The sequence below is a fragment of the Hevea brasiliensis genome, chromosome 9 (assembly GCF_030052815.1).
Source record: "Hevea brasiliensis isolate MT/VB/25A 57/8 chromosome 9, ASM3005281v1, whole genome shotgun sequence".
NCBI lineage: Eukaryota > Viridiplantae > Streptophyta > Magnoliopsida > Malpighiales > Euphorbiaceae > Hevea > Hevea brasiliensis.
Window position 1 is genome coordinate 13,352,615 of NC_079501.1, and position 23,274 is coordinate 13,375,888.

Genomic DNA, 23,274 nt, shown 5'->3' on the forward strand with positions numbered 1-23,274 from the left:
TAATAAATCTGACTCAATACAAACAAAGAAAAAGACCAATACGTCCTAAGTCGTGCCGAAAATCCGGCAGAGTCTCCCCTATACCTAGGACCTACCCAACCTGCAAAAAGGCTCAAATAGCACTTCTAAATTCTCAATTTCCACAACCACATCTCATCAATATCACATAGCCCCTCCTGGGCCCTCCAAATCAGACAATACTCAAAATCTCAAAAATTACGTTTTAGTCCCTATAATTGACATTTTTCAAAAATCTACTCAAACAAGCTCTAAAAATTCTAAAATTTTGTCTCGCGGTCCTTAATAATATTATAAGGCTATTGCAAAATGAATTGTAATTTTCTAATCACCCATGAATATTTTATTCAAGAATTTTACTCGATTCCATGAGATTCCAACATCTAACATATTCTTAATTCAACCTAATTAAATATTTACATATTTAAACCTCCATCCTCAAGCTTCAATCAATTTTATAAAATTTAAATATCTTAATTTCAAATAATCTTATATGCCCACATGCTAAAAATCTAACTAAAATCCATCTATATTCTTCAAAAATATTCTACAATCACTCAAAAATTCAACAAACACCATAGAATATCTCCAAATAATTTTACTTTCATCATATATTTTTCTTAGAATTTTTCTCCAATTTTTTCCTGTTTAAGAAACACTGTATTTATGCTCCACAGAGAAATAATAAAAATTGTCTTACCCGAAGTTTATCTGTGTCTCAAAAATTCCAAAAATTTATGAGGAGGCCTCTGGAAGTTGAATTATCTCCATAGCCCACCGGAGCCACCGCCGGCACCACCGCGCACGGTGGCCGGCCGCCGGTCGCCGGCAACATTTTCCGAATCTGATCATACCCCCATGTTCCTATCATCTTCCTTAGTCCATATGTGGTCTCGGATCGTCGATCCAACGGTCGGATCGTCGTAGATCTGACGAAAAAGCTTGAAAAACCCGAAACTTCTCTCCTCCATATCTCACTCATCCGACCTCCATTTGCTTCAAAATTGGTATCAAAAGAAAGCTCTCGGAACAAGCTTTCCAACGCCACCTGAATCGCCTCGATCGGACGTCGGATGAAGCCGGAATCGCGCCGGAAAGCCGCTGCCCACTGTGCGCGCGTTTTCTCTCTCTTCTCCCTCTCTTGCCGCCGTTTCTGGTGGTTCTGGCCGTCGCCGGAGGGTCGCCGGCCGGTGGGGAGCTGCTTGGGATGCCGCCGGCCGGTCACCGGAGAAAGGAAGAAGAAGAAGAGAGGGAAGGAGAGGGAGAGAAGAGAAATGGGGGGGGGGAAGTTCCTCCTCCCGTTTTTGAAATTTTTTTTTTTTTTTTTTTTAAAAAAAAAAAAAAAACTGGCTGTGACAGTGGGAAACCCACTACCACACGCCAAAAATCCCATCAGCAATTTTTTTTTTTTTTTTTCAGGGTTGTTACATTAATGCAGTGAAGAATGAAGGCAGAGTACTGAGGATCATGTTGTGCATATTTCTGCTACTGGTTTTGAGCTTTTCGTAACTGATATTGTATTGTAATTTAATCTTGACTGTGGATATGGTTTTTTTTTCCCCTCATAATTTGTGGGTGAATATAAAAGACAGTTTCCTAAAACAGTTGCAGAACACTTAATCGAAATATGGCAAATTCAATAAATGAAATTTGGTAAAAATATGACACAGTACATTCCCAACTCTTGATTTTGAAATCAATGTTTATGGTTTAGTCATACACTTGCTCTGCTGAGCAATGGATAAACTACCCACCAGCCATATTTTTTTTAACTGCTAATTTCTGCAGCTCTAGAAGCAACAACATGATGTAAAATTGCAGTAAATGATTGTTTTTTTTTTTTTTAATTTATTTCTTCAGATCAAGGCAGTGTGTAGAGCATTCAGAAATGTGAACTCCTAACATACTGCCATAGTTCATCAAATCTAAATTTGAATAAGCTACACAAAATAAGTAACTCTGTTCAAAAGATTTAGGAGACATTTGGTTTAGCTATTGAAATCGATTAATAGAAATCATTGACCACAATCAATAATTTGTTAAAAGATGAAATGAAAATTCCAAATTTTTAAATAAGTTGATAGATTTTTTGATTCAACACAATGTCAAAATCTAAGGAAATGTCAAATAATTTGAAATTTCTCAATCATAAAAATGAAGGAATAGCCTTCCATTCTGTTTTTCTCAGCTTTGGAATATGGAATTCTTTATTGTAAAAATTGAATGATACAGAAAACAATTTCTAAGATCTTTCTACTGAACATTGATTTGACACAAAATGAAAATTCCATATGCTGCTAATATGGGATGCCAAGAAACAACCTGGACATAAGCAAGGTTAGGAAGCCTGGATATCGTTGCTTTACATATTACCATGAACATGTACATGTACAATCTTTGAATATTCTTAGATTTTTAATGGGACAATACAAAGAAAAATCCACCATTAAAAATCAAGTGGTGACCACATGATCAATTTGAATCTAACTTAAAAATCAAATGAATAAAAATTAATTTTAAAAAAGAAAATTGAACTCAGCGAAGTTTAGGATCGTTCAGATACTATAGCTAGTCATTCATTAATTTTCGTATAAGTTGGCGAAAATTTCAAGACTTAAAGGATCAGTTGTTTTCTATTAGCATTGTCATTGTCACCTTGAAATTTAAGTTACCGTGAAAGCATAAGCATGCGGAAAATTAATCTGAACATTAACGCTATGCTTGACATTTATAAGCAAACTTGTCGCAAGTCCGCACGTTGCGTGGGACTTTTTTCTAATACATATAAAACATTTTATATAATTTTTTAAATAAATTAAAAATATACCTAAAATATATACAATTTAAATAAAAAAAATTTAGAGTGTTGCAAGGAAATTTAACTTATGGACCTCTTATATATATATATATATATATATATAAAATTGCAAATTCTTTAGTTAAAATGGTATTCAGTTGTTAAAGCTTATCTCTCTGCCAGGTTCAAGTTTTCAATCAACCATTGAGATTAAAGACTTTGGCAGCTTTGATAAGGTCACCAAATCGGTCATTAGACCGATTCTCGGATAAATTGATCGAACTAATTAATCTAATTGCTTCATTCTAAATAATAAAAAAGTATACATAGAAAATTATGGTAAAAATGCCAAACAATTAAAATAATTTAGAGATGTCATACTACAAATAATTTATATATTTATATAAATAAAATAAAATAATATCAAAATAAATTTCACCCAAAATATGACAAGTGGGGTTTTATTAGATTTTTTTTTATTTGTCCATTTTATTCTTATTTTCCTAACAATTTTATAACATTAATTGATAGAATACAGTGACATGTAAATGCTAATAGAGTTATAAGGCATTTAATAAAAGAAACTATAATAATTAATACTAAAAAAACTAAAGGTCATAATTATACGTTATATAAATTAAAATAGCTTTTTTATTGTCTACTATAATTATAAAATTATGTACTTAATTTTTTATAATAAAAAAATTTATAACAGTAATTATAATTTAATTAATATTAAAAAAAATAAAAGTTATAATAATAAATTTTATAAATCAATATCACACATCAAAAATTAAATTAGTCAAGCAAATAAAATAATAAATTGTATAAATTAATATCACACATCAAAAATTAAATTAATCAAGCAAATAAAAAAATAATGTCAAATCAAAATTTTTTCTCAAACCTACCAAATAATATTTTAGTAACAAGGATTAGAAAAAGATGAACATCTTGCACAAATATGCTAATATAATCTATATCTTATAAGAATTTATTTATATATTTTTTATTTATTTCTTCTTATTATTTTTTATATTCATTTTTAATTTATATTTATTATTTATATTTATTTTTTTATATTTTCATAATTTCTTTTACAAATTATTCTTAAAAAATTTTAAATAAATTAAATATAAATATATAAGAAAAGTTATATAATCATATCTTTCTTCAATTAAATAATATATCATAGTGATTTGCACAGATAAAAGCCTAGTTAAATTATATATTTTTGCAAGAATTGTAATGAGTATAATGAAAATAAAAATATTCAATCCATATAAAAGCACTTTTTTATATTGTTCATAAAATTAATGCTTAAATTTTAAAAGTTATTTTGTAACTACAATAAAATTAAATCAATTCATTCATTACATATAAATAAAAGATTATTCATTATAATAAAAATAAAAACATTTAAATGAAATATAATTCAAAAAAATTTCAATAATTTATATAAGCATTAACAATGATTATAAACTAGTTTTCAAAAAAAAAATATTATAAACTAAAAATGCTTTCACATCATCTCAAAAAGTGCCCCTGTGATAATTTATTAGCATTTCTTTTTCATAATTCGGCTTTATAATATTTGTATAAATAGATTTCCCTGTTTCATATCTTGCACAGTAATACATAGATTTTGTTTCAAACAATGCAATCATCAGAGAAAAATGTCAGAACTATGTATTCTTTTTAGAATTCACCATCTGAAAACGACCTCTGGCACAATAATTGGGTGGAAGAAAGCAAAAGAAATCAAATTTCTGCCAACCCTCCTTGTTGGAACAAGCTAGAGACTTGGAGACTTTGGCCTTGCTGGAAAGCACAAGAAACCAAAACAAGTAATGTTCTGTTAGAAGCAGATTTAAATGGACGGCTCGCAGACTTTGGCCTTGCTGGACCATACAATCATAGTTCCAATCCTCAAACCATTTCGAAGTGAGGTCCTTCAGGTAGATTGGGTCATTGAGTGCTGGAAAAGAGGGACTATCCTAATCCTTGATGACAGTGCTACTAGATTGGGAAACTGTGCCTGTTCTGTTCACAGCCAACAAGAAGGCCTAGCACGAGGCAAGTGAAGCAGTATTTTGATGGTGATACAAACTTTACCAGAAATACCAATAGAAGCATCTGATTTTGGTCCATACATAACCAGCAATAAAGCATCTGATTTTGTAATGTCATTTCCTTCCTGTGATGGGAGCCACACACTGAGGCAGTTGAATTAATAACATATCATGCAGTGAGTTGGTATGTCACGACCCAACCTATGGGTCGGATCGGCACTAGGACCTAGGCCAGCCTAAAGCCCCCGAGACCCGTAGTAAGCCTAACTATTCTTTAACCCAACTCTAAGGTCCATTTGGGCCCAATTTCAAGAATTCAACCAGACAGAGTTCGGCCATAAAATGGACCTTTCAATGGGGAGTTTTTGACTCATCCGACCTGTAAACATGACATATAATCAATTGGGGAGCTCAGCTCACCCTCCACATACTCATAACAACACAAAAATAAATAGGAGTTCAGCTCCCTCGTCCAGTCCAACAAACATGCATATAATAATAAGTTTACAGGCCCATCATGGTAATTATATTACAGATCCAAATCAAATGAATATTTCTAACACATGCGGAAATTCTAGGAGTTATCAAAATTACACAAACTTTGATAAACAACCTGCGAAGGAGAAAAGCAGGTTAACCACAACAATAATTCTCCTGTAGCTTGAAAAATAACGAACAGGAGTGAGCATTCGACTCAGAGAGTAAAATATCAATTTTAACCATAATCTCTATAACTATCTAAAGCTAATGCACCCTGTAGAGTGAAATGCAACATCGGCAATATTTTCACATCATAACAGCAAAAGGTAATTTGGAGCACTCACACACCCGATAATATCAAACAATACATATATGGGAGCTGATCCCCTATACAGCTCTCTCAATCCAACCTGTGCCAGCGAAGAACTCAGCTCAGACTTCCACTTAATAAACCAAATCGGGGTCCCAGCGAAGAACTCAAGCCGTGTTTACCCCGAAAGACCGGGTCCCAGCGAAGATCTCAAGCTGTGTCTACCCGTCCTGTCCATAGCCAACACCACACCACACGCACGCCAACGCACGCACACTGCTCTAAATTATCACAACAACATCCATGGCACTTTAACAATTATAAATGCAATATAAAAACGTGCCTAGTGTTTAACTACATAAATGCATATTTATAAGTGATACATGGGCATGCTTGAACATATAATAATATCGAAATTACAATTATAATTAATATTTTACTCACAGACTTAACAGCAGTCACTGTGGCGGCTGGGCGGAGGAAGAAGGCTATCCCGGCTCACCTGACAATTTTATTACAATTATTTAATAAATTTGACTCCATACAAACTAAGAAAAAGACCAAAGACGTCCTAAGTCGTGCCGAAAATCCGACAGAGTCTCCCCTATACCTAAGACCTACCTAACCTGCAAATGGGTTTAAAACACACTTCTATATCCAACCATACACCCACAACTCAATCATATCACACAGCCCCTCCTGAGCTCATCCAAACAGTCATCAATCACAATATGTAAAATTACAGTTTAGTCCTTATAATTGACCATTTTTGCAAAAACTACCCAAATAAACTCTAAAAATTCTAAAACTTTGCCCCGCGGTCCTTAGCAATATTACCAGGCTATTGCAAAAAGAATCATAATTTTCTGAGCTACCACGAATATTTTATAGATTTTTAATCACATTTAAGCACTAGAAAATTACGAAAAAGCAAGGTTCGAGTTTACCTATGCCGATTCTGATCTCTGGAACGCGCTCGGGGCGTCTGACAATGGTGGGGTAGCCAAAATTTCGATCCAATTTGGAGACTTTTTCGGTAGCCGGTCTGTCTAGCTGGAAATTCACAGACCCGGACAACTGTCGAATTCCTGTGAATTGAAGGTACCTACACAAAGCCCACAACACGGGGGTTAGTATATAATTTTTACGAAATTTTCTAAGCTTATTTAATGCTTGGAAAAATACTACGAAGTTCCGTGGGACCCACCAAAAAACAGTGTCGAAAAATTTTGAAATTTATATTGCCGCGAAGCTCTCGACGAGTGGAGCGCTATGGTACTCTCGGTTTTCTTGTGGGGTTCACGGTTTGCGAGAAATCTAGCCCAAAAGTCAAAATGGGCTAAAACTTCCCGGACAAAAATTGGACAAACCGCTCAATAGATTTTGGTGTTCTTGATGTTTATGAAAAATTCTCGAAGTGTAGATGGTGTTTGACACAAGACCCGGCCCAATTGGTGGCCAGATCGGCCGAATTTCGACGGGAAGTCAAAACGGCGCGCGCGCGTCGGGTGGTCTTCACGCGCGTTTTCCGGCCACCCAGAGCGTGGCGAGGGGAGGTGAGAGGAGAGAGAAAACGGGAGAGAGAGGAAGAGAGGAAGAGAGGAAAACACGCGCGGGAAGAAAAAGAAGAAGAAGAAGGAGCTGGCCGGTCGATCCGTCCTGCTCGATTCGCCTGCTCGATTCAGTAGAATTAAATTGAATTTTTTACTCTGCCTTGAGACCAAAAACGAGGTCCAAAAATTCAGAAAAAATTTCAGAAAACTCAAAAAAATCCATAGAATCCAAATATATTTTTAATTTTGCCACGTGGTCTTTAAATTAATTTTTAAAAATCATCAAAGTTTTATATTTTCGGAAAATCAAACCCAATTTCTAAAATCCGAAAAATTTCAAATAATTTCCTAAAATTTAAATAAAATTAAAACATTAATATTACTCACAAAATAATAAATTTAAAAATTTGGGGTGTTACATTCTTCCCCCCTTACAGAAAATTCGTCCTCGAATTTTTACACAAGGCAGAATAAGGTACTGAATTATACATTGAAGAGATAAGGGTACTTGCTACGCATGTCCCGCTTTGACTCCCAGGTGCACTCTTCTACTGACTGGCTACTCCAAAAAACCTTAACCATAGGGATCTGTTGAGATCTTAGTTGCCTCACTTGGTAGTCCACTATGGCTACAGGTTGCTCCTCAAACGTCAAGTTTTCTTTCAGCTCTACTACATTCGGCTGTAGCACATGAGAAGGATCAGATATGTATTTCCTGAGCATGGAGATGTGAAATACAGGATGAACATGAGAAAGGTTAGGTGGTAACTCCAACTGGTAGGCAACTGCTCCAACTCTAGCCGTAACCTCAAAAGATCCAATATACCGAGGTGCCAACTTGCCCTTCTTTCCAAATCTCATGACTCCCTTCATCGGAGAAACTTTTAGGAATACGTAGTCGCCTACTGCAAACTCTACATCTCTCCGCCTAGGATCTGCATAACTCTTCTGGCCACTGAAAGCTATTTTCAATCGTTCCCTGATTAAAGGAACTATCTTTGAAGTGTATTACACTAGGTCTACATCATGCACCTTCGCTTCTCCCATTTCCGTCCAACACAAAGGAGACCTACACTTTCTTCCATATAGTGTCTCATAGGGTGCCATCCCTATGCTGGAATGGTAACTGTTGTTGTAAGCAAACTCCACCAAAGGTAGCTGATCATCCCATTGACCTCCAAAATCCAAAACACTCATGCGAAGCATGTCTTCCAGTGTTTGGATTATCCTTTCGGACTGTCCGTCCGTCTAAGGGTGGAAAGCAGTACTAAAGTTCAACTGTGTGCCAAGTGCCTCCTGTAATTTCTTCCAAAACCGAGAAGTGAACTAGGGCCCTCTGTCAGATATTATGAAAGCCGGAACTCCATGCAATCTGACTATTTCTTGAATATAGAGTCGGACGTACTGTGCAACAGAATATGTGATCTTCACAAGCAAGAAATGAGCTGATTTAGTTAGGCGGTCTACAATTACCCATATCGAATCATATCCTCGGGTGGTACGAGGCAACCCAGTCACAAAATCCATAGTAATCATTTCCCACTTCCATTCTGGGATAGGGAGCTCTTGCAGCTTCCCTGACGGCCTCTGGTGTTCAAACTTCACATTCTGACAAGTCAAGCACTTGGACACGAAGTCTGCTATGTGTCTCTTCATGCCATTCCACCAATAGCTATCTTTCACATCATGGTACATCTTTGTGGAGCCTGGGTGGATATTGTACAGTGTATAGTGTGCCTCTCGCATGATTTCATTTATGAGATTGTCCACGTCGGGCAAACATATCCTGGAACCTTGCATAAGGGCGCTATCACTGGCAAATCCAAACTCACCACCTTCACCCTGTTGTACTCTTTCTATGATCTTCATCAATTGTTGGTCTCTGTGCTGAGAATCTCTTAACTCTGTCTCGCAGGTCTGGTCTCACTGAAAAATGAGCCAGCAATACCCCCTCATCTGAAAGATCTAGGATTAAACCTTGATCCATCAACTCATGTACTTCCTGAATCAACAGTCTCTTCTCCGCTGATATGTGCGCCAAGTGCCAGAAGATTTTCTGCTCAAAGCATCTGTTACTACATTGGCCTTCCCAGGGTGGTATTGGATGGTACAATCATAGTCCTTTAGAAGCTCCATCAATCTCCTTTGTCTTAAGTTTAAATCCCTCTGTTGGAAGATGTACTTCAAACTCTTGTGGTCGGTGTATATCTCGCACACTTCACCATACAGGTAGTGTCTCCAGATTTTTAGTGCAAAGACTACAGCCGCCATTTCCAAATCATGGGTGGGGTAGTTCTGCTCATGCCTCTTCAGCTGTCTTGAAGCATAAGCCACTACTTTTCCATTCTGCATCAAAACACGCCCTAAGCCAACTCTGGAGGCGTCACAGTACACGGTATATCCTTCACCACTCATCGATAGTGTCAACACAGGGGCGGTGGTTAGACACTCCTTAAGCGTCTGAAAACTCTTCTCACAATCATCTTCCAAATGAATGGAACATTCTTCTTAGTTAACTTAGTTAGGGGAGCCGCTATCCTGGAAAAATCCTGCACAAAACGCCTATAATAACTAGCTAGACCCAGAAAACTTCACACCTCAGTGACTGTTGTAGGCCTAAGCCAATCAGTTACAGCTTCAATTTTCTTGGGATCCACTTGAATACCTTCACTAGAACCACGTGTCCTAAGAATGAGATACTTTCTAGCCAAAATTCACATTTTGAAAATTTGGCATATAGCTGGTGCTCCCTCAAAGTCTGCAACACCATCCTCAAATACCACACGTGTTCTTCCTCGGTCCGAGAGTATACCAAAATATCATCTATGAATACGATGACAAAAAGGTCCAGGAATGGCCTGAACACTCTGTTCATCAAGTCCATGAAGGCTGCTGGTGCATTAGTGAGTCCAAAAGACATCACCAAGAACTCATAATGACCATATCTTGTCCTGAATGCTGTTTTGGACACATCCTCATTCCTGATTCTCAACTGATGGTAGCCTGATCGCAGGTCTATCTTGGAAAAGAATCTAGCTCCTTGGAGCTGATCAAACAGATCATCGATCCGAGGAAGTGGGTACTTGTTCTTCACAATCACCTTGTTCATCTGTCTATAGTCAATACATAACCTCAAGGACCCATCTTTCTTTCTCACAAATAGAACAGGAGCACCTCAGGGTGAAGTGCTCGAACGTATGAAACCCTTGTCCAAAAGCTTCTGTAGTTGTTCCTTTAGCTCTTTCAATTCTGCTGGTGCCATCCTGTAAGGCGGCATTGATATGGGGTTTGTACTCGGCACAATATCAATGCAGAACTCTATTTCCCTTCCTGGTGGCAACGCTGGAAGCTCCTCAGGGAAGACATCCATGAATTCTCTGACAACAGGAACATTTTCCATGTTGACACCTTCTACAGATGTATCTCTTACCAATGCCAAATACCCTTGACATCCACGCCTCAATATTTTTCTAGCACTAATTGCTGACACCAAATTATATGGAGCCACGCTCCTGTCACCATCAAAGCTAAACTCTTCCACACCAGGTATGTGGAAATACACCTTTTTGTTCCTGCAGTCTAAAGTAGCATAATGAGTTGCCAACCAATCCATTCCCAAGATTACATCGAAATCCATTACTGGTAGAGGAACCAAATCTACTGGGAGGATCTTTCCATCCACTACTACTGGGCTACCCAAAAAAACTATATCTACATCTATGTTGTCACTAAGCGGGGTAGCTACAGATAAAGGGCATTCTAAAGTTGTAGGATTTCTACTCAATCTCATGGCAAACACTGGGGAGACAAATGAGTGCATAGCACCTAGATCTATTAAAACACGAGCCTCATAAGAACAGACCAAAAGAATACCTGCCATAACTGCATTGGAAGCCTGAGCATCCTGATGGGTCAGGGTGAAAACCCGAGCTTGACCCCTACCCTGGGTGGCAGAACCCTGATACTGACTTCTACCTCTTGATCTGCCTTCAAATCCACGTCCCCCTTGTCCTCGGCCCTGTTGGCCACTGAACTGACTGCCTGCCATGCTGGAAGCACCAGGATACAACTGACGAGGAACATTTGCAACAGAACCCTGTAACCCCATCTGTGGCTCATTGAACACTGGGCATTCCCTAGCAAAGTGACCTGGTTGGCCACACTTGAAACATACTCCTGAACCCATCAGACAAGGTCCTGAATGTCCTCTTCCACACTGTGCACAAGGTGCTAAGAAGGATCTTGAACCAGACCCAGAACTGCTGTATCCCGAACTGTGACCACTGCTGGATCCGTACCCTGGTCTGAATCCTCGAGATTTGTGTCTAAAACCACTCCTCTTATTCCTGCTTCTTCCTCTGTAATTAGTTTGGCCACCACTATCCGTAGTACCAATGTGAGAAATACCTGAAGAACCCTCTGCTCTATTTTTCTTTGCCCTTCCGCTGTCATCCACAGCATAGCTAATCTAAATCTGTCTGGCTCAATTAACTACCACATCAAAAGACTGATCAGACATCATGGCCAGGTTTGCATACCTCCTGTCAAGCCCCTTTAGGAATCTCTTCACCTTCATAGTTTCTGTAGCTACTGCTGTAGGGGCATACCTGCTCAGTTCCAAAAATTCTATAGCATATTCATCTACAGACTTGTCATTCTGTCTTAAGGCCTCAAAGGCCCACTGCTTTTGATCTCTGAAACTTTCTAGTACAAATCTATTGATAAACAGTTCCACAAACTGGGTCTATGACAAATCTTTCATCCGAGGTAATATGTAGTCATTCATCCATTGTCTAGGCATAGGCCCCATGACATGCTGCACACACTCAATAAGTCTTCTGTCAGTCAACTGCAATTTTGTTCCTGCCTGTCTGCAGAAATCCAAAAATCGATAGGCATTATCTGACACATCATAAGTACCAAGCACCAACTTCTTGAAATTGATTATCTGTTTGTAAGGTTCCCCTCTTGGTGCGGTGGACTGCTGCTGCTGGGGAGGGTGGACCATATACTGTGTCATCATATCGATGGTTCTCTGCAAACCAGCTAGAGTAGCTGCCATTGGGTCCATGGGACCCTATGCCATAAAAGACTGTTCCTGAACTAGTGGTGGCTGCTCCTCTACTTGAGCAGCTCTAGGCCTCCTACCCTACCTTCTCGGGGCAGGCGCCTTATCTTCTGCCGACACCTCATCAGGCACATCTGGTTCTGGTGCAGTGGCAGCTCTCCTGCTTCTACGCATTTTTCTGAAATTCAGCAGCATTAGCCCACCAAATTTCAAAACTACATATTACACAGCACTATAAACTTATATTTACACACAATATATGAAGCAGAAACTAGAAGCAAAGATGACAATGTAAGACGAATGTGGATCCTATTTTCCGCATGTGACTCCTAATAGACTCTTCCCAACACTTTAGACAATTATTCCCTATGAATCTGGAGCCTAAGCTCTGATACCACAATTATCACGACCCAACCTATGGGCCGGACCGGCACTAGGACCTGGGCTAGCCTAAAGCCCCCGAGACCCGTAGTAAGCCTAACTATTCCTTAACCTAACTCTAAGGCCCATTTGGGCCCAATTTCAAGAATTCAACCGGACAGAGTTCGGCCATAAAATGGACCTTTCAACGGGGAGTTTTTGACTCACCCGACCTGTAAATATGATATATAATCAATTGGGGAGCTCAGCTCACCCTTCACATACTCATAACAACACAAAAATAAATAGGAGCTCAGCTCCCTCATCCAGTCCAATAAACATGCATATAATAATAAGTTTACAGGCCCATCATGATAATTATATTACAGACCCAAATCAAATGAATATTTCTAACACATGCGGAAATTCTAGGAGTTATCAGAGTTACACAAACTTTAATAAACAACCTGCGAAGGAGAAAAGTAGGTTAACCACAACAATAATCCTCCTGTAGCCTGAAAAATAATGAACATGAGTGAGCGTTCGACTCAGAGAGTAAAATATTAATTTTAACCATAATCTCTATAACTATCTAAAGCTAATGCACTCTATAGAGTGAAATGCAACATCGGCAATATTTTCACATTATAATAGCAAAAGGTAATTTTGAGTACTCACACACCCGATAATATCAAACAATACATATATGGGAGTTGATCCCCTATACAGCTCTCTTAATCCAACCTGTGCCAGCGAAGAACTCAGCTCGGACTTCCACTTAATAAACCAATTCGGGGTCCCAGCGAAGAACTCAAGCCGTGTTTACCCCAAAGGACCGGGTCCCAGTGAAGATCTCAAGCTGTGTCTACCCGTTCTGTCCATAGCCAACACCACACCACACGCACGCCAACGCACGCACACTGCTCTAAATTATCACAACAACATCCATAGCACTTTAACAATTATGAATGCAATATAAAAACGTGCCTAGTGTTTAACTACATAAATACATATTTATAAGTAATGCAAGGGAATGCTTGAACATATAATAATATCGAAATTACAATTAAAATTAATAGTTTACTCACAGACTTGACAGCAGTCACTGTGGAGGAAGAAGGCTGTCTCGGCTCACCTGACAATTTTATTACAATCATTTAATAAATTTGACTCCATACAAACTAAGAAAAAGACCAAAGACGTCCTAAGTCGTGCCGAAAATCCGGCAGAGTCTCCCCTATACTTAGGACCTACCCAACCTGCAAATGGATTTAAAACACACTTCTATATCCATCAACCATACACCCACAACTCAATCATATCACACAGCCCCTCATGGGCCCATCCAAACAGTCATCAATCACAATATGTAAAATTACAGTTTAGTCCTTATAATTGACCATTTTTGCAAAAACTACCCAAATAAACTCTAAAAATTCTAAAACTTTGCCCCGCTGTCCTTAGCAATATTACCAGGCTATTGCAAAAAGAATCATAATTTTCTGAGCTACCACGAATATTTTATGGATTTTTAATTCTATTTAAGCACTAGAAAATTACGAAAAAGCAAGGTTCGGGTTTACCTATGCCGATTCCGATCTCAGGAACGCGCTCGGGGCATCTAACAACAGTGGGGTAGCCAAAATCTCGATCCAATTCGGATACTTTTTTGGTAGCCGGTCTGTCTGGTCGGAAATTCACAGACTCGGACAACTGTCGAATTCCCACGAATTTAAGGTACCTACACGAAGCTCACAATACGGGGGTTAGTATATAATTTTTACGGAATTTTCTAAGCTCATTTAATGCTCGGAAAAACACTATGAAGTTCCGTTGGACTCACCGAAAACGGTGTCGAAAAATTTTGAAATTTATATTGCCGCGAAGCTCTCGATGAGTAGAGTGCTCTGGTACTCTCGGTTTTCTCGTGGGGTTCACGATTTGCGAGAAATCTAGCCCAAAAGTCAAAATGGGCTAAAACTTCCCGGAAAAAAATTGGACAAACCGCTTGATGGATTTTGGTGTTCTTGATGTCTATGGAGAGCTCTCAAAGTGTAGATGGTGTTTGACCCAAGACCCGGCCCAATTGGTAGCCGGATCGGCCGGGAAGTTGAAACTGCGCGCGCGAGTTTTCCAGTCGCTTAAAGCGTCGGCCGGCCGTGGGGAGACGGTGGGGCGGTGCGCCTGCGAGGGGAGGTGAGAGGAGAGAGAAAACGGGAGAGAGAGGAAGAGAGGAAAACGCGCGCGGGAAGAAAAAGAAGAAGAAGAAGGAGCTGGCCCAATTCGGTCAGTCCGATCCGGTCCAGTTTGATTCGGTCGGTTCGATTCAGGGTACTCGAAATTGAATTTTTACTCTGCCTTGGGACCAAAAACGAGGTCCAAAAATTCCGAAAAAATTCCAAAAAACTCAGAAAAATCCATAGAATCCAAATATATTTTTAGTTTTACCACGTGGTCTTTAAATTAATTTTTAAAAATCATCAAAGTTTTATATTTTCGGAAAATCAAACCCGATTTCTAAAATCCGAAAAATTTCAAATAATTTCCTAAAATTTAAATAAAATTAAAACATTAATATTACTAACAAAATAATAAATTTAAAAATTTGGGGTGTTACATGGTACACTATAAATCTACTTAAAAAATGCAGAAAGGTCTTGAAAATCTTCGTAATACTAGAAATACTATATTGGCTTAAAGTCTGCAAAAAGAGGTGAAATTTATGGGAGCAATTTTACTAGCATTTAGTAGGTAGCAAAAAGAAAAAAAAAATTAAAAAGGGCAATGTAATATTAATAGTTACAGTAAAAACAAAACACTGATTCTCAAGGATATGACTACAAATTAGTGTGTAAGTGTATATATAATCTGATTGTTTCGGTTTTCCTTGGTTATTTCTCAGATTTACTCATCAAAACTTCATAAAATAAGCTAAATGTTGGTTGCATGAATGATTTTGTGGATTTTAATAAAAGGATGGGTTTCAATGTAGTCTCAAGTTAGACCACCCATCTACTCAGGTTATATTGGGATAAAGCCATAATTGGTCAATTTTTGTTTATAAATTTGATGCATTGAATTTGTATTAAAAGAAAAAAAACATCCCTATAAGCAAAAAAATTAAACATGATTAAATTTTCTTTTCATTATTTCTAGTGGGGTCAATACAGAGAAAAATCCAAAAGTAGTAGTTGCACCTAGCCGTTTGACAAAACTATATAAAGCAATGTTTTAAATACGAATAATCAATAGAAAAGTGCGCGTGACATCACCTTCAATTTGGCCTTCCTGCTAGCATCCAGATGTTAGATTCATTCAGATATTAAACTTTCCCTTTTTTTCCCGTAAGTTACGTCAAAATTTCAAAACCGTAAGGATCAATTGTATTCTATAATATTAATAGCATTAGCATTTAGTACTGTCCTTGCTTGACTATCCGTCACCTTGAAATTTAAGGCACCGTGAAAGCAAAAGCAGGCAGAAAATTATGCAACACGAAAAACTCGAGTTAGGTGGAAGAAAGCAAAATAAATCAAATTCCAGCAACAACCCAAAACCAGTAAAAGCATTGAATCACTGCTGTAGCCTCCAATATGTGAATAAAATCCACGTTGGATCTTTTTTTTTATATACTTCTGATAAAGCAATCAGCAAACAGCCAACATTGGCAGCTGCTCCACCCCACAACATGCATAACTAAGTCAAAGCTTCTAATCCTAACGTTAAGGAATGGGGAAGAAATCTCATCGTTCCATATCCAACCTACCCAAGAAGCTGAGGCAGCAATACACTTGTACCAGATTACCTGGTGCGATCAGACAAAAAAAAGATTATCAGGTGTGAACAGAAGACCATTTCACACCCTTTTAGAAAATGACATGAATGAAGATAACAATAACAACAGCAGGAATTTAAAATCATGATTTTGAAAATAAATGTCATTTATTTCTAACTTGTGGCTTTTGGTATATCCTCCAACCATGGGATCGAGAACAATGACATTTAACCTTAAAATTTGAATAAGGATGAAGCAGTGTCTGCAAAGTAGGAAAATTAATGTCCATGAATTCAGAGAGAACTATGCAAACAGAAAACCTCTGCAAATCAAAACCAACCTTTTCCAACTTTTCTCAATGGCTGATGCTGTAAGATTGATCCTTCTTATATATTTCCATTTGTCCATCATTTCCTTCAACTTAGCTCAAGATGTAGACCAATTCGTCTATAATGGCTTCCTGGGAGCTAACCTCCATCTTGATGGAATTGCAGAAATCCATCCCAATGGGCTGTTGCAGCTAACCAATACTTCAAAGCAGAAAATGGGTCATGCCTTCTATCGGTTACCTCTGAAATTCAGTTCAAATTCAGCCAGTTCATCTGAATCTATGTCATTTTCCACTATCTTCGTGTTTGTCATGGTTCCTGAGATGCAAAATCTTAGTGGCCACGGCATAGCGTTCACTATCTCACCATCCTTGGACTTCAGCCTTGCTGTAGCAAGTCAGTATTTGGGACTCCTCAACACTTCAAACGATGGTCTTTCTACCAACCACATTTTAGCAGTTGAACTTGATACCATTCGTAGCCCCGACGTTCAAGACGCAAATGAAAACCATGTGGGAATTGATGTGAACAGCCTGAATTCTATTGAATCAGCTTCAGCAACTTATTTTTCCAATACAGAAGGGAAAAATAGGAGCTTGAATCTCGTTAGTGGAGATCCCATACAGGTTTGGATAGACTATAATGAAACAGAAACATTACTCAATGTGACTCTAGCTCCAATTAGTAGCCCAAAACCAAACCAACTGCTCTTGTCAACATCCATCAATCTTTCTGAAATTCTTCTGGAATCCATGTATGTTGGTTTTTCTGCAGCAACTGGAACACTTGCAAGTGACCACTATATTCTAGGATGGAGCTTCAACAAAGCTGGAAGAGCACAAAGCCTTGATATTTCAAAGCTTCCTTCACCTCCCCCACATAGGAAAGCAGAAAAGGAACCAAAAGTGATGATTGTAGTTATACTTGTAGCAGTAATGGTTGTAATTGTAACAATCACTGTAGGTACATATATTATAAGGCGGAAGAAATATGAAGAAATATGTGATGATTGGGAAAGGGAATATGGTCCTCAAAGATTCTCCTATAAGAATCTCTACAAAGCAACCAAAGGCTTTAAAGACAGAGAACTTCTTGGAGCAGGAGGCTTTGGAAAGGTTTATCGAGGAGTACTCCCTTCTTCCAATCTACAAGTTGCAGTGAAGAAAGTCTCACATGATTCGAAACAAGGGATTAAGGGATTTGTAGCTGAGATTGCCAGCGTAGGAAGGCTGAGGCACAGGAACCTGGTGCAACTCCTTGGCTACTGCAGGAGACGCGAAGAGCTCCTCTTGGTCTATGATTACATGCCTAATGGAAGCCTTGACAAGTTTCTATTTACCAATGAAAAGCCAGCCCTTAATTGGTCTCAAAGATTTCAAATCCTCAAAGGAGTGGCATCTGGCCTTCTTTACCTCCATGAGGAGTGGGAACAAGTTGTTCTGCATAGGGACATAAAAGCTAGTAATGTTCTATTAGATGGTGGTTTAAATGGACGACTTGGAGACTTTGGCCTTGCTAGACTGTACAATCATGATTCCAATCCTCAAACCACCCATGTGGTTGGGACTGTGGGTTATTTGGCTCCAGAACTTGCTAGATTTGGAAAGGCAACCACTAGCACTGATGTGTTTGCTTTTGGGGCTTTTCTGCTTGAGGTGGCTTGTGGTAGAAGGCCAATAGAGCTTCTAGGACTTCCTAAAGAGGTAATTTTGGTAGATTGGGTCATTGAGTGCTGGAAAAGAGGAGCTATTCTTGATGCCAGTGATCCTAGATTGGAAGGAAATTATGTGATAGAGGAAATGGAGCTGGTTTTGAAACTAGGACTTATCTGTTCACACTCTGTGCCAACAGTGAGACCGAGCATGAGGCAAGTGATGCAGTATTTGAATGGTGATGCTACTTTGCCAGACGTAACACTAGAAAGTGCTGCTATTGGTACATTCATAACATGTAATGAAGCCTCTGATTTTGTAATGTCATTTCCTTCCTCTGTTGGGAAGGGATCTGGGCGTTCCTTCTGTAGCATCGATTCAATCCTCACTGGAGGTCGTTGAATCACTGACATGTCACAAAATGGGCACATAGTTCCGATTACGTAAGTTTCTACGATAGACATGATAGTCTACTTAGCAGCGTGTTATTATGGAAGTTAATTCTGGTTTGGTGGGTGCCTATAGAACAGTCCTGAGGTTTGCCTTAAAATAAATTTTGATTCTTCTTGCTTCAAAATTGAAATTTCTGATCCTTTTGGTTGGTTAATAACTTCACACTTTAATCCTTGATTATAAAATTATCAAAATTTAATTAGACTTTAGTTACTAGCATTATAAATTAAACTACAATAGTCTCAAATTTTAAATTTTAATTGAACTTTAGTCCCTAAATTGTTATACTGCCTCCTTCCACAAAGGTAGTCAGTCCACTATTTCTTTTTATGATGTCCCAAAATGTATGCCCTTTTTCAAAAAGGGAAAAAAAATAGAATGGGTTTTCTATTTTACCCCTCATGAAATACATAGTAAAATGTAATATTAATCGTAACTTTGTATATTTTGAAGGCAAACAACTCTAAGGAAAGAGTAAGAAAGCAATTTTCTAGGAAATAATGGGGGTGTAAAAGGAAGAATGAAATGAAAAATTATGAGTTGACATAGTATTAATTATGTTTTCTTAAACTGTGCGAGAAAATGAAGGAAACAACCTTTTGGGATAGAGAGAGTATTATAAAACACTACAGTCCCTCAAAATCTTGCACTTTTCACTGATATTTGTATAGGAATAAAATTGCTAATTTTGAAACAATGAGGATCAGTGTATTTTAAGACAAACCTCAGTGGGGTCATCTGTAATTAACCCTTATATAAACAATTTTACAGGTGATAATAGTATTTGACGCAACAATTTAAATGTCAAAATTAATTATCAGGCAAAGGTCTCAACATTAGTGCATCAGGGGTGTTCGGATCCAATTCCAAGTCTTGCTCCACCTAAGAACCGAAAACAGAACCAAACCCTTGATTCTTTGATTTTTAGGAACCAGAGCACCTAATACATATAGCATGGCTGCTATAATAAGTTCTTGCCTCCTATGAATCCAAACAATTGGGTAAGAACATTCAGTGAGAAGCTCTGGAACTGTAAAATAAACCTAATAGCAAATTGATGTACCAAGAAAATCTGCAATTGGGCACACAAGGAGGGAACCAAGAACAGCTCCATAAAGAGAACCAGTAACCTACTTTCACGGCAATGTAATGTAACAAAAAGCTCATGCATTACACATAAACAGACAATAAGTTAAACAGTTACCATTATGAAAGGCTGAACTATGTTGTCCCACTGAGCTCAAGTGACTGATAAATTGGTAGATAAAGGAACACATTAGATTTAACGAAGAAAAAATTCCAGCATTGATGGTAAACTAAAATTATGTTCTGAAACGCAAATTTGTGTGGAAAAATATAAGACAAAAGCGTTAAAACATGGAAGCACCTGCAATGATATGGTAGCACCAGAAGTGGCATCAATGTCATACCCAAATAGCAATCCTCCCAATCCCAAAGCTGGGAAAAGAAACCTAAAATCCCATAAGCCAAATTACTTAGAGACAATTATATCACAACACATGCATAACACATTCGATGAAAACTTCACAAGCATAAACAACAATTTGTGTATAAAATATGGCACAAAAACAACTGTGTAACCCTACACTTTCAGAAGCAAGATAAAAAGAGAAGTACCTTCAAGATGCTTCCTGCTTTAACAAAATTCCCAATTGAAGGTCACATTTATCTATTAGATTCTCTTATGGACATATACCAACTGGCCCACAACAAAATGCAGACCTGCTACATATAATCACACACTCACCCACTACAATTTACTCAACATCTACTTATCAAACACCAATTCAACACAAAGAAGCAGACTTACCCATTAACAGTAAAGAAGCAGACTTACCCATTAACAGTAAATGCAAAAAAAAAAAAAAAAAACTCGTGGAATAAAATAAACAAGGATAGTAACTCACGGCAAAATCACAGAGGACCAAGCAAAAGGCTCCTGCTGTGTCACGTCAAGCACAAGCGATTCTGCCTCCTGTCCAGCATAAAACTCAATCTACCCAAGTAAACAAAATTTCAATCACCTTTCAAAAAAAGAGTCAGTTTTGGTTATAGCCAAATTGATTCCCAGCTTGCGACCAGAAATGAACGTTTATTTTGACGACATGGGTTTCTTGGTTCAATCACTCTATATATATATATATATATATATATATATATATATATATATATATATATATATATGTCAATCTCACTAATTTTGATAATAATAATAATAATAATAATCATAATAAATTATGATAAATTCGTTTTAACACCCATAATTTTAAATGCCTTATCACACTCTCGCATTACTTGAATCTATAAATTATAAATACAAACACAAAATATATTTACAGTATATATAAATATTTTAACACAATTATTCTTAAAAATTTAGAACACGATATAAATGTTAATAAAAAAGATTGTATTTATTATATTTTAGACATAATATATAATAAATTTTAAATATAAAATATGTAATTAATTAAAAATAAAATATATAATTATTTAAATATAAAATTTAAATAAAGGATTATTTTATTAAAAAAATAAAATCTCAGATATGTAATTATTTTAAATTACATAAAAGTTTAGTATATTTTAATCATTTAACTTATATTAACAGTAAATTAAATTAAATTTAGATGGAGGTACTATTCAATTAACAGAGTGAAATCTCATAAATCAACTTTTTTTAGCTTTAAAATAGAAAGACTGGTCTATAGTATTTTAGCATAATCTAAGGATTAATTTATAAATTATTTTTTATTAATTAAATTAATATAAAAAATAATGTTTAAATAAAATTAAAATATAACTAATTATTACATGAAGAACATGCAACAAATTGATTGGTTAGCAATAAAAGTATAAAAATTATAACCCTAAGAATAGCATTATTATGAAAATCCAATAACAAACTTATGTTGATTATACTTTTTGTATCGTTTGCCCAACTAATTTTGCTATTTCCAACTTGTTTTATGCATTAGTTCTTGACTAACCTCCACCTCTAATAAAGAAAGCCACTAAAGAAAAAAATGTGTCACAATTTTAAGGAGAAGAAGAGCTCAAATGAGCTTCTTTTAATCCTCTAATGAAGGAAAATCAAATCCAAAGGTTCAAACCAATATTTTTGGGGCTTTGACTCTCTATAGATGGAACTGCCACAGAAAGTTTTGGCCATCCAAAAATAAAGACCAGGTCTAGGTTTCATTTTGAGCATATGACAGTTATTAACTGTGCATTCATAGCCAATCCTTTCTTTGGGCCTCCTCTTTTAATTAAACATTCTCATTTATCTTCCTCTTGTCCCTGACTCTGACTCTGTGTGTGAGAGAGAATTAAGAATCTCTTTCATTTGATCTTTCATTTGAAATTGTATATGTGAGGCAGTTCTTGCAAGTTTCATATCACATTGAGAGATAGAAGAAAATTCTTGCAAGTTTAATTGCATATAAAGTTCAGGAATGGAGGAAAATGATGATAATATTTTCCAAAGACAAGCACAAGTTGTAGCTAAGACCAAAACCAAAGTAGGGAAGCCCCCCACAAGGCTACAAAAGAAAGCTCCAGCATCTCTTCAGGTTACAAATTGTGGCAACACAAATCACCTTGTGCCCTCCAAGGAGGCTTCTTCTCCTCTTACTCCAATCCCTCTTTTATCCCCGCTTATCTTATCACCACCACCATCGCCACAACAGGCAGAAGAATTCAGGTTCCCTATAGTAAGTGGTGAAATTGACAAGGGAAAGGAAGACAAAAAAGGTGCATGCTACGCGCCTGGAGGGTGGCAACATCCTGCAGCTGCGGCCACTGGTGGATACGTGGAGCCATCATCCTTGTTTACATTCTTCCAATCTAAATGTGTGCTTGTCAATCATGCAGAGTGAGGCTTCATACCTAATGCAGATGTTTCTTGTATTGTGTTTTCAACCTCAGTTTTGTCAATGATGTCTTTGATTCATCATTGGGATTCTTCTCTCGCACACAAAATTATACCTTTTATCTCATTCAGGATTACAATTTATCGGCATGGCAATTCCCCAAGGTGGTTGTCATTGTTTGGTTTGTATTTTGTATGGAAAATGAGAGTTGTATCCCTTTCATGAGATTAAATTCATAATTTCAATGCATTAACATTAATTTCTAATATATTTTAAATAGTATATATAGTTTCTCTGCATATGTATGCAAGCCCGGCAAATTTAGCAGAAAGATGCACAAAATAAAAATATTATAAGAGTATATAGATTAATTATAATCATTAGTTTTCTCAAATATCTCAAAGAAAAAATTTTACATATTGAAATTAGATTATTTAATAAGTTCACAGATTATATGGTGGAATAAATAAATGTAGAATGAATATAACAATTTTTTTTATTGTTTACAATCTCA

The 23,274-nt window shown here is 37.0% G+C and overlaps 2 protein-coding genes and 1 long non-coding RNA gene across 4 annotated transcripts; 2 read left to right on the top strand and 1 right to left on the bottom strand.

Moving 5' to 3' along the window:
• Window positions 1-4,408: 4,408 nt before the first annotated feature.
• On the bottom strand, window positions 4,409-21,007 carry LOC110636992 (uncharacterized). 2 transcript variants are annotated; one of them, XR_002491456.2, is made up of 4 exons: window positions 20,796-21,007; window positions 20,255-20,339; window positions 20,072-20,115; window positions 4,409-5,031 (listed from the first exon to the last, which is right to left on the bottom strand). It is a non-coding gene; the product is annotated as an uncharacterized LOC110636992 (long non-coding RNA). The 2 variants fall into 2 exon arrangements; XR_002491457.2 differs by lacking the exon at window positions 4,409-5,031 and adding an exon at window positions 15,767-16,463.
• On the top strand, window positions 16,605-18,997 carry LOC110636991 (L-type lectin-domain containing receptor kinase IV.2-like). The gene has a single exon (XM_021786908.2). It carries the CDS (start codon window positions 16,684-16,686, stop codon window positions 18,814-18,816), a length of 2,133 nt encoding a protein of 710 aa, XP_021642600.2. The 5' UTR covers window positions 16,605-16,683; the 3' UTR covers window positions 18,817-18,997.
• Window positions 21,008-22,343: 1,336 nt separating the features above from the next.
• LOC110636965 (uncharacterized) lies at window positions 22,344-22,766 on the top strand. The gene has a single exon (XM_021786872.1). It carries the CDS (start codon window positions 22,344-22,346, stop codon window positions 22,764-22,766), a length of 423 nt encoding a protein of 140 aa, XP_021642564.1.
• Window positions 22,767-23,274: the final 508 nt, after the last annotated feature.

What these genes read in the sequence shown, in the direction of transcription:
- LOC110636965 (XM_021786872.1), top strand. Translation starts at nt 22,344, where the DNA reads ATGGAGGAAAATGATGATAATATTTTCCAAAGACAAGCACAAGTTGTA.
- LOC110636991 (XM_021786908.2), top strand. Translation starts at nt 16,684, where the DNA reads ATGAAGCAGTGTCTGCAAAGTAGGAAAATTAATGTCCATGAATTCAGA.